Consider the following 12865-nt stretch of genomic DNA (forward strand, 5'->3'; position numbering starts at 1 on the left):
AGTACCCGTAGTTAGGATCGAACCTGGGCCTTTGGCGCTGTAAGGCAGCAACTCAACTACTACGTGACTGTGCCAACCAAAGGCCAGAGATGAAATGACAGAAAGCATGAGAAAACTTTGTAAGTCATAGGAGCAGAATTAGGCCATTTGGCCCATCGAGTCTACTCTGCCTTTCAATCATGGCTTATCTATCTTTCCCTCTTACCCCCATTCTCCTGCCATACCCGTAACCATTGACACCCTTACTAATCAAGAACCCATCAATTTCCGCTTTAAAAATGAGCAAAGACGGCCTCCACAGAGGTCTTCGCAAAGAATTCCGCAGGTTCAAGAAATTCCTCCTCATCTCCTTTCTAAGGCTGCGCCCTCTGGTCCTAGACACTCCCACTACTGGGGACATCCTCTCCACATCCACTCTATCCAGGCCTTTCATTATTTTGTAAGTTTCAATGAGATCTCACATCCTTCTAAACTCCAGTGAGTGCAGGCCTAGAGCTGTTAAATACTCATCATCCATTACCCCGACCATCCCCAGGATCATTCTCACAAATCTTCCCTGGACCCTCTCCAATGCCAGCACATGCCTCCGCCGATAACTGCTCATAATACTCTAAATGGGGTCTGACCAGTGCAGTGCCCTATAAAGTCTCAGCATTACATCCCTGCTTTTATATTCAAATCTTCTCCAAATGAATGCTAACATTGCATTTGCCTTTATCACTACCGATTCAACCTGCAAATTTACCTTTTGGGAATCCTGCACCAGCACTTCCAAGTTTCTTTGCACCACTGAGTTCCGAATTCTCTCCCCATTTGAAAAATAGTCTACACTTTTATTCCTACCAAAATGCAAGACCACATACTTTGCTACGCTATATTCCATCTACCCCTTCTTTACCACCTTCCCAACCTGTCCAGGTCCTTCTGCAGACTCCCTGCTTCTTCTACACGACCTGTCCCTCCATCTTTCTTTGTATCATCTGCAAACGCGCCACAAGTCACCAATTCCATCATCCAAATGATTAATATACAGTGTGAAATCAGGCAGACCCAACACCAATCCCTACAGAACACCACTAGTCTCTGGCAGCCAACCAGAAAAATCCCCCTGATTTCAGTACAGATTTCAGAGATATGAAGGCCCAAGATCTTGAAATTGTTGACTCTCTCCACCGCCAAACCGTTGATCAAGACATGTTCGTGGATCCTCAGTTTGCCTCTTCTAAAAGTCAACAATCAGCTCCTTGGGCCTGCTGATGTTGAGCAAAAGAGTGTTGTTCTGGTACTGTACAATCAGATTATCAATCTTCCTCCTGTACTCTGAGCATCACTACCCATTATTCATCAAACAACGAATTGATGAGACAGGATTCCTAAATGTGTCTTTCTTCATATATCCCATCCTTTTGGATTTTCTCCAGTAATTGGCCTATCACTGATGCAAGGATCACCAGTTACTAGGTTTATCCCTGCTTTGTTTCTTAAATTTAAAAAAACATTATTTACCCTCAGTGTTCTGGCATTTCACTGCAAAAATCTGCGTAGGGCCACAGGATTCTCCTCCTTTGCTTGCCATAACAACCAGTGATTGATCTCATCTAGCCCTGAGGACTTGTCAACACATACATGTCCAATGACATCTAACACCTCTCCCATCTTGAAACTGACCTGTTCCAGATGATGTAGTAACTTCTGGAAATTATATGAAAATTTAGGAAGTTTGTAATATAGTTAACAGAATGGTTTTGCACACTGAAGAAGTATGAAAGGAAAGAACGCCATCTTAGTGAAGATAACTGAATGGTAATGCCATGAGAGGTAGTAATCAGATTAGGGAAATATTTAGATTGCTACACATAGCTAACTGGAGCAAAGATAAGTATAGAGTGTTTGTAAATCAGGTTAAGGGCAATTACATTGATCATGACATAAGAAGAGTCACTTTATGACACCAATTTACCGAGTAATAGGCAACTCCAGCAGAAATAAAAACAAGGATTAAAGACTACAAAGTGGGTTACTGGTGAATTGTTAGAAATATATAAAATCCACGTGTAACACGAATGGTATAAAATGCTGGAGGTGTTTTGTGTCAGTGACTTCAGCTGTTCTCTTGGTTCTCAGAGTGCTTCTCACTTCAGGCCTGAAGAAACTAACTTGTTTGAGAAACTCATCAAGAGATTTCCTTTGTGTACTTTCCTGATCTTATCTGTAATTAAGAGACCTATGGAAAAGCAAGATTCAAATTGCAGATTAAACACACAAATCCCTCCAATACAGATTATCTACATGCCTGTCCCTGAACTCATTGTCCTCCATGTCCTCTTACTTGGTGAGTACAGATGAGATATTCATTTATGGTCTCACCCATGTTTCCCTGTTCAACGCATAATTACCAATAATCCTGAACGGGACCCACTTGTTTCCCTCGATACACTCTTGTTCTTATAGAATGTCTTGGGATTTTCCTTAATCTTATTTGTCAAGGATATTTCATGGCCCATTTTTGCTCTCCTACTTTTATTCTTACTTGATATTCCTCATGAGTCTCCTGATTCCAGTTGCTTACATCAACTATACACTTTCTTTTCTTTCCTGATCAAATCTTCAATATTCTTTGTTATCTAAGGTTCACTAACCTTGCCATCTTTGCATTTACCAATAAGACCATAAGACAGGAGCAGAATTAGGCCATTCTGGCTAAAGAAATTCCTCCTCATGCCCACATTGAAAGTACATCCTTTTATTCTGAGGCGGTGCCCTCTGGTTCGAGACTCTCCCATTACTAGAAACATCCTTTCCACATCCACTCTATCTAGGCCTCCCATTATCCGACAGATTTCAATGAGATCCCCTTCTCATCCTTCTAAAGTCCTGTGAGTAAGTACAGGCCCAGCCTTCAAACACTCCTATGACGCTAACCAAATCATACCCGGGATCATTGTCATAAACCTCCTCTAGACCTTCTCCAAAGCCACACATCCTTCCTCTGATATGACGCTCAAAATTGCTCTCAATATTCCAAATGTAGCCTTACCTGATAAAGCCTCACCATTACATCCTTGCTTTTATATTCTAGTCCCCTTGAAGTGAATGCTAACATTGCATTTGTCTTCCTTACCGCTTACTCAACCTTCTGGGAATCCTGCACCAGCACTCCTAAGTTCCTTTGCAGCTCTGATTTCTGAATCCTCCCATTGAGAAATCAGTCTACGTCTCTATTCCTCCTACCAAGCTGCATGATCGTACATTTTGAGCATAGGTTTCCCATTGAGAAATCCTGCACCGTTTGGAACTGTTGGAAGCCCTATTCAGAAATAAGATTATGACCAACCAAGAGAACAGCTGAAGATATCAATTTTCTATTGGAAACATTAAGCCGACATGCAAAATTCTTTCACACTTTCTTTACAATTGGAAAAAAAATGTCCTTGAGATATTTTGAACTTTTGAGCTTAATTCAAAAATTGGCGGAAAAAAATTGCCTCTGCACCTGGGCATAGTCTCTTTGCACGGCACAATGAGAAATCAATACTTTCAAGCCTAGCATGATACTCCATACCAACAACATACATTTATTCTGAAAGCACGCGGGAAGGAATTAACTCGGAAAAAGTCCAAGAATCAACTTCCAATATTCACAATATCTCACTAAGGCATTTTTATTCTTGTACCTGAAGTTTACAAGTGTGAGAATGCGTAATTACCTGCAATTTTTAAAAACAGCGGTAACAGCTGGCTGTAGACGCCTTCGACAAAGAAGTTGTTCCATTCGTTCTGAAGATTAGCAGGAAGAGTTTTACTCATTTCTGGTGTTAAAGTCTGAAACATGTAGCTAAGGTCTGACAGCATGCCACAACATTGGCTAACAAAATGCAGCATCAGGGCCTTGGAATCAAATGATGCAGTATTACTAAATGCCTGAAATAAAGAGGATAATTAAAATAAATTAGTACAGGACGTAAACTGTTATTCTAATCGATTAAAAAATATAGCCAAAGCATCTAGAAAAGAAATACAGGCATAAATTTAGTACATTGAATACAGGAAATGACAGAGGGGAAACCAAAAAAACCCATCACAACTGAAAGTATATTTTATTTGAAACACTACATACCACTGAATATTAATTAAATAGCCATTGTAAATCAAATATAATTCCAGCTTTTCAATTATAATTTTTTTGATTAAATCCCATAAAAGAAAATCATAGCTAACGTATTAAAAACATATCATTTGTAATTTTGGTAATAAAGACCCATCTGCTGCCCAGCTTCTAAAATGCATCCTTAATACAAACAATGACGGCCACAATCTGGCCTGCATGACTCAGAACTTTTCCTTTTAGCTGCATTCATTTTCATTATATTCACATTTTTACGTGCTTTTTGTATTAAAATGCATGAGCATAGGGAGCTAGACATAATGTAGATGTGTCTAACCAGATTAACTATCTAACCAGATTTTTTTTGTCTTTTTATTTAATTTGATCTCAATATGATGGGTGCAGCAACATAAATGAAATTACATAACAAACTCTAGTTGGGGAAGAAAGAGAGCAAAATGCTATTTTGGACAATCATACCGAGCAGCAAATGTTTAATCACAATCTCTGAGATACAAAACAAGATACTGCGATTTCGATCTTCAATTTCAATATCCCCTCAACTCTGATCAGTTCTTAGTTTGAAAGATAAAGTGTCAGATGTTTCCAAAGGAAGAGAAAGTTAGGTGAATTGTATCCATAATGTTGTACTTTCACTGCTTGCTTGACATCCCGAAAGGAGGATAATTTATGGTATGTTGAAATAAGAACATCTATGTTCCCAAGGGAAGTTACATAATCCTCAAAACAAAACCAATCATATATAAAAGACTAAGGGCAGCATGGTGGTGCAGCGAGGGTGGCACGGTGGCGCTGCGGTAGAGTTGCTGCCTTACAGCGCTTGCAGCGCCGGAGACCCGGGTTCGATCCCGACTATGGGTACTGTCTGTGCGGAGTTTGTATGTTCTCCACGTGACCTGCGTGGGTTCTCTCAGAGATCTTCGGTTTCCTCCCACACTCCAAAGACGTACAGGTAGGTTAATTGACGGTGCATGTGTAAATTGTCCCTAGTGTGTGTAGGATAGTGTTAATGTGCGGGGATCGCTGGTCGGTCAGGACTCGGTGGGCCAAAGGGCCTGTTTCCGTGTTGGATCTCTAAACTAAACAACAAAGTGCTGGAGAAACTCAGCAGGTCAGGCAGCATCTGTGGGGAGGGGGGGGGATAGATGATGCTTCAGGCCAGGAACCTTCTTCAGACTGATAGAATCTGTCCATTCCTTCAACAGATGCTGCCTGACTCTGCTCAAGATTCCAGCATCTGCAGTTTTTTCGGTATCCAAAACTGATTGTGCATTTGTCCTAATAAAAATTAGCAGCTCAGATGATCAATAAGCAGCTACTTTTCCATTTCCAATATTACTTAAAAGCATTGTCTGTTCAAACTCTTGCTGTAAACGGCTCAAATTTTCCGTTTAGTGACAAACAAACAATGTTTTGCTATTCACTAAACTTCAGAATTGACATGATTTTTTTAAAATTCAGATTACCAAGGAACCCTTCCAGAAGCGATCTAGGCATGTGCTAAATTAAACTTTAAAAAAAAGTCTCCACACACCGTTTGTGGGAGCAAGAAAAACAAACTCAGACAGCAGCTAGCTATCTTTAACTTCAGTATGTGCAGATGTATTATGTGGGGGTTGGAGGAAATCTTTTTTATCTCTTTCCTCGACGGAGATGCGACTTCTTCATCGTATCTCCGTCTGCACTGTGGCTTTATCATCGTGGAGCTGGCGGTCCCTTTGTTAGGGATCGACTGCGGGAGCTCCAACCTCAGGAGCTTCGACTGCCCCGATCGCAGGAGCTTCGGCTGCCCTGATGCGGGAGCTTCTATCGCTCGACTGCGGAAGGAAATTTCGATTGCCCCGAACGCGGGAGAAAAGGAGGAAAGAAGGTATAAATTATTTGCAGTGGGGAATGTGAGGTCACCGAAAAAACAAGATGGACGTGCTGCTTGCACTGGTGAGGACGGAGGGAGTGCTGTGCGTGCAGCGATCTCAATGTTTGCGGGAACATAGCTCCATGAGGACATCCCAGAGTCCAGTGCGAGTGTGGACGCCGTTGGGGCAGACAGGGACTACAGAGAGAGTGACAGTGCAGTACAACTCTGGTCACATCACAGTGAAGGAGTGTGTGTGTGGCCGGACACTGATGGCTGTGGGCCTCTGGTTATGCTTGTTCAACAGGGGATTCACACACACAGTTGTGGTGGCTGTTTAAGTCTATGTATAATTTTTATGTGGTTTTGTATCTTGTTGTTTTTTTAAATGACTGTTGGCAAATCAAATTCCTTGTATGTTAACATACTTAGCTAATAAATTAATTACAAATTAATCACAATGCTGGTTGCTACTGGCCAATTATTAAACAGAGAAAGCTGAGAATGTCAGTTATTCCTACACTGCAATCTAATAATGTTTCTGTTTCCTTTAAGTTACAACAACATTAAAGAACAAGTACATGTTCCATATATTTGCAATATATTTTGTAATTAGCATTTTGTAACAAGCCATGTACCGTACTTTGTAATTAGTCCAATTAAAGGACCACAATATCACAATTTTCTATTATTATTATTCTAAACCTCACCTCCAACCACATCATAATGGAACACATGATGAAATCCCACTGTTCATTTGTTAGTAAAGTTGGTAAATACTTGATCAACAATCTCAGAAAGCGAAGAATTTCCACGTTGATTCCAAGCAAATGAGGTTGTGGATTTTTTAAAGTGCTGGAGAGAAAGCAGTGATGTTAAAAAGGTGTCAAAAGTTTCTGCTGTATTCAACCACAGAATCATTTGAAAATTATTATATCACACATTTATCAAAATATTAGTAACGGCACACTCTTCAAAGTAATTATCATTGGAAATTAAACGATGGTAGTGTGGAGGCCCCTGGATATTAGGCCACTCCATGGGTCATCCCTCTCGGCACTTGAGGGACATGAACGAGGGACTGCCCACAGGCTTCCGGTTCCTGCTCAGGGGTTTTCTGGGAGTTTTTCGTCCCTTCAGTGGAACACGTTGTGAGTGGATGCCATAACCATCATTAAAGAACTTTTGAATGTAGCCTTTTTCTGACCGCGTCCAGGCCACTACAGTAGTTATAAACAAAAAAAATCAATCTGTTAAAAACTTTATTAAATTTATAAACAATTCCATAATTTCTTGCCCATTTTCTTTACGATGGTGGGCAGGGAGATAATTCCTATCAATATTTAACTATAGTCAATAAGCATGAAGTACACAAGGCAATGATTTGGGTTGAACACCACTTAAGCTTTTCAACTGCTTGGGAAAGAAGCATTTTATCTGTGTAACTGTAAAGGTTCCCTCTGTTTCTCAGTTTTATTTTAGGAGAACAAATCAAATTAGGTAACATTTAGAATGAGAATCGAGGATGTTTCTAATTTAAATCTTTATTCAAAACTGCAGGAATATGCTGTGATGATAATGAGGTGATAGAAACAAGGTGCAGGAGTAGGCCATTCAGCCCTTTGAGCCAGCACCACCATTCAATGTGATCATGGCTGATCACCACAATCAGTACCCCGTTCCTGCATTCCCCCCATATCCCTTGATTCCGCGAGCCCTAAGAGTATCTAACTCTCTTTTGAATGCATCCAGTGAATCGGCCTCCACAGCCTTCTGAGGCAGAGAATTCACTAATTCACAACTCTGGGTGAAAAGGTTTTTTTCATCTCAGTTCTAAACGGCCTGTTCAGTTGTTTTGCTAATTTCCAATGGATTTCTCCTTGGCTCATTCTTTGCAGTGTATGGGTGCCGGGGGGGGTGAGGTAAAATCTTAGAAAATCCATCTTACCTGTCAAATAAAAAGATTTCTTCTTCGTGATTTCTCCATCCCATAATTATATTTAACGTATCTAAAAACAACTGATCATGGAGAACGTGGCCACCTTCAGTGACTCCTTCCTTTAAATAGCTATTTATAACAGCAAGGCTTCCAAACCCTCCTATGTTGAATCCAAGCAGAATACATTGTATACAGGTGATTATCAAGCTAAAGATAGATATTCACAATAAAGTCAATATAAAATTATTTTAAATCATTGAGAGTACTGAAGCACAAAGTTTAAGTTGGGGCACTATACTTTTAAGAAAGACATGACAGTCATAAAGAGATTGATGAAAATAATTATTTAAACAAGAAGAGATTTTATCCAAAAGGTGGATCTGATGCAAAGAAGCCACAAGGGAGTTTTAGGAGATGTGCACAAGATCTAGCATTGGAGAAAATGACAGAAGTTAAAAATGGAGATTACTTTAGACCTGGTAATCAGGAACATAAACAGGTTAGAAATATATTAAAAAAGTAAAGAAGAAAAATAATATGGATAGTGCCACTAAATAATACACGACAAACTCAAAGCCAAATCTCTTAATAAAGTACCTTATTTCCCCGCAATGAAAACGCACCCCCATTTTGAGTTGCTAAATTTTGAAAGAAGGCTGGTGGGACATAGAATTTTTCTTAAGCTTTTCAACTGCTTCGGAAAGCAATTTGCCCAAGGCTTACAAATCTCCTTCATTCTGAATTACTGAATGGGTGGAGGGGTGACGGCAGGTGGAGAGATGGTGGGAAAAACAGTAGCACATCGGGACAAGTTGAATCAGTTGTGATCTTATGACAATACTTGTTCAAGGGACAAATTGGGAGGAGAGTTCCATTCACAGCGTGTGGGGAGTCTGGCCAGGGGTAAGGTTGCGGGGAGGGCAGGAGCATTGAGAAGGAGGGGGTCGGGGATCATGCCAGTAACTCACTACCTCACTGCTGCCGGGCGCTCCGGGCGTGGAGCCACCACATTATGGCTGGGGAGGGAAGCAGCTCGGGTGGCTGCGAGTGGCCTCGGGACAGGGCAGCGGAACTGGTCGCCATTCAGCGCATTCTGCCGGCCCGCTCACCTCTGGCAGTGCTTTCCGTCTGAACATCTCTCACCTGCCACTCGCCGGCTTTGCTCATGTCAGCTGCTTCCCGCAAATCCTTAAATTTCGACAGCCGAGTAACCTCAATTGGCCCCTTGATTGCGCTGTTGGAATTTGAGGATTTGAGCAAAGCAGCTGACATGAGTGAGGCCGGTGAGCGACAGGAGGGAGGTTTTCAGATGGAGAGCACTGCCAGAGGTGAACGGGGGCCGGCAGAAGGAGCTGAGGTAGTGGCCGGTTCCACTGTCTGGTCCCGGCGGCCGCTCGCAACCACCCGAGCTACTTCTCGCCCTGGCCACAAAGTGGTGGCTCCGCGCCAGGAGCATTGCGGCAAGTGAGTTGCTGGCATGATCCCCGACCCCCTCCTTCTCAACGCTCCTGCCCTACCCGCATCTTTACCCCGGGTCAAACTCCGCACACGCTGTGAAAGGAACTCTCCCCTCCCCAGCGGCGCTGTCCTTGTACAGCCGCTTCCCATCAGCTGCCAGCAATGAGGGATAGACTTGGCTTTGTTCTTGATGTTGCTTTACTGAGGGATAGCCAAGTCTATCTTTCTTGGCTAACAACCTTCCAACTTCGGCTTCCAAGACGCATGTAAATTTTCGTGCCTTATTTTTGGGTAATAAATAGCGTCTTCATTGTCGGGAAATACAGTATTTAAAAACATATAGCACCAAGAAATATATTTACCACATAATTTGTACACAAACTCCATTCTTCTCTCTTTGTTTCTTAAGATACTCTTGAGATAATGGCAATCCATTTTTGAAAAACCCGCCAAGAAACTTGTGCTACGCATGTGCAGTATGATGCAGCGCATGCACAGTACTGCAAAGGCAGAATTTCAGCTGCCTCAGTACCCGGGAAATTGACGGCTTGAAGCAGCGTCGACGGCACGTCAGCTGCACAGACCTTCGCGAGTTACATGTACTGCGGATGAAAGGCACGGAGAATTATGCCTACCTAAGAAATCCTTTCTTAGGTAGGCATTATTCTCCCATGCCTTTATTATTTAATTAATTACCATTTTATTAATTACCATTTTACTATTTTAGGCAGGGTAGGCAGTGCCGACCTTGCCTACATTGACAGCACGTGCCTGGTTCGTACAGTTCAGGACACGGCCAGGACGCCGTCTGTGTCCGTTGCTTTCCGCGGGTTTACCCTCAGGAAGGCCAATCTAACTTCCGTAACAGTGACCCTGGGAAGAGGCGCACTCGAGTCTGATGGGACAGATATCATTGTCCCGTTCACTGAAAGGCCTGGATAGAGTGGATGAGAAGCTATTTCCTCGAGTGGGAGTCTTGCACCAGAGGGCACGGCCTCAGAATAAAAGATGTACCTTTACAAATAAGATGGCGAAGCATTTCTTTAGCCAGATGGTTGTGAATCTGTGGAATTCATTGCTATAGACGGTTGTGGAAGCCAAGTTTTGGGGTATTTTAAAGTAGAGACTGATCGGTACTTGATTAACAAGGCTGGCAAAACTTACGGGGAGAAGGCAAAAAAATGAGGTTGAGATGAAAGATAGATCAGCCATGATTGAATGGTGGAGTAGACTCGGTGGGCCAAATGGCCACATTCTGTTTCTATTACTTAGAAATATGAAATCTGCTACAAAATGAGTTGTTGTGGTGAATCATTTCAATTATCGTAAGGGAAAGATTGGAAAGTATATGAGGAAGAGAGGAAGGATATTTACAAGACAAAGTCTAGATTATAAATACTAACATGGGCATTTGGGTTGAATGTCTATTCTGTACTCCAATTCAACATCATTTATTTGCAAACATTTTTGTAAAACACATCAGTCAGAAAAATCCAGAAGAATTATTTTTGGGTTACAACTTGCAGGGAGGGGTAGCTATTCTATCAACAAATTATCTAGTGAACCAACAATTAATGCATATTACATCTACTTGCAGAAATCCTTTTTGGTATGCACACATTTATTTACAATGACTAGGACTCTAAACTGTCCCATGCTGCTCATTAATGTATTATAATTTTGTAATATCAGACAGTACTACTGCCAACAAAATCTGCATATATTTGATGTTCTGGGAGAAAACAACGGGCCAGTACAATCAAGCTCTTCTTTTTTACATTTGCCATTTTCAATCACGAGGGGGTCACTGGGTATAGATCGGTTATTGCATGTGAACCAATCAGAGTAATGTACTACCACTAATTCCACTCTATTGAACACTTCATATTAACACTCACTTCCTTTATTACGTGGTCGCACTAGTGGTAGAGTGGAACTAACATGTATTGTACTGTGACACTATGACTGATGATTAAAGCTGACTTATACACCATACAATGTCCATGCACTTGTTTACACTGGGTATCAAACAGGAATGAAGTCATGGTTTAATTCAGATATTCTGCTCAAGGTCACAAAGGTCAACAAAGGTGTTCCTACGATCCCGTGGCTAAAATGAGAAAGCTTATCACAGCCCTGATGAGAGCTTTAGATTTCTTGTTCTGTTCAGCAGAATTATATATTGCCTTTGTTTACTATCCTGTGGAAGCCCCTGATGGAATATCTTTTTGTATTATTCATTTCCTTTATTTATTAACATAACCTAATTTTGCATTAACATAATCAGTTTGCTTTGTTTCAGTGCCAATATTTTGAAGCATGAAATACAGAATATATGATGCCGCAAGATGGCTGAACAAATGATATAATTTTGCATAGTTTACATGTTCTATTGAGACTGTAATAAAATATTTCCGATTAGACCTCTTACTTTCAAATTAAATTTCAAATGAATGGATTGGCACTCTTTTGCAATACATGCTAAGTTTATTACATGTTGTTTAGGCCCCACATCTCCACCTAATACGCCATAGTATATTTTTCCCATTAAGAAAAAAAACGTTTTGGATGGTAAAATACTGCTGCCATCTCCTGTCCACATCTAGAATGTATAACATTTAATTAAAGTAACAAAAAATAAATAAAATGCACAATATTCAGTTCTCTGTGTATGTCAATGCTCTAACTTCACTGGTTATACAAGGATTACAGCCTCCCTAAAAAGGTCTGGCAATGAACTTGATTTAAAAAAAAATTCAAAATCTCTATGTGTGAAGTATTTGGTTAAACGCTACATAATTGTGAGCAGGTCTAAGACACATTGACACATGGCAATGATGAAACAATGATTATCCTCATCAATGAAATATGAAATATGCAGGAAACCAGTTGAGGGTGACAGCCATTTGCGCTTTTTGAAAATGGTTGAATGCTATTGACTGATAAGCAGATAACGTGGGGATAAGAAGGACCTTCTATGGAGCTTGGGGTTCAAAGAGGAAGAATTAATAAATTCATTAAATCCTGGGACAATCAAGGCACCTGAAGCATGAAGGAAAGGGAAAAGGAAGAATAATAAATAAATTTAAACACAATTAAAAATTCAAAGCACTGTTTACTCTGAGCCAATGCTCGTCAGCGACCGGAATAGTAGCATGAACATGCATTCGAACTTTGGATAACCACGTTTATTAAAAGTTAAAGATAACATTATAACAAGCAGCAAGGATCGAAAAAAAAGCATGAGGAAATGTTTCAATATTATCTGTTCTGTCAAAATATTTTGAAAACTGGTACTGATGATACCAGCATTGTTGGACAAATAATAGGTAATGATGAGTCAAAGTACAGGAGGGAGATAGATCATCTGATTGAATAGTGCCTGAACAACCACCTTACTCTCAATGTCAGCAAAATCAAAAAGCTGATGTTGACTTTAGAAGGGGAAAACATAAGTTTCAAAACCAGTCTTCATCAACAGGTTTGC

The 12865-nt window shown here is 40.8% G+C and overlaps 1 protein-coding gene across 1 annotated transcript in view; it reads right to left on the reverse strand.

The window, feature by feature from the left end:
- ltn1 (listerin E3 ubiquitin protein ligase 1) overlaps positions 1-12865 on the reverse strand; it is an 84855-nt gene that overhangs the window by 13710 nt on the left and 58280 nt on the right. Inside the window, exons 20-22 of the mRNA XM_055644455.1 lie at positions 7930-8080; positions 6692-6836; positions 3708-3921 (exon numbers count right to left, since the gene is read on the reverse strand). Coding sequence (XP_055500430.1) covers positions 3708-3921; positions 6692-6836; positions 7930-8080 — 510 coding nt within the window. The remainder of the gene's footprint in view (positions 1-3707; positions 3922-6691; positions 6837-7929; positions 8081-12865) is intronic.

Source organism: Leucoraja erinacea, chromosome 13 (genome assembly GCF_028641065.1).
Source record: "Leucoraja erinacea ecotype New England chromosome 13, Leri_hhj_1, whole genome shotgun sequence".
Lineage (NCBI taxonomy): Eukaryota > Metazoa > Chordata > Chondrichthyes > Rajiformes > Rajidae > Leucoraja > Leucoraja erinaceus.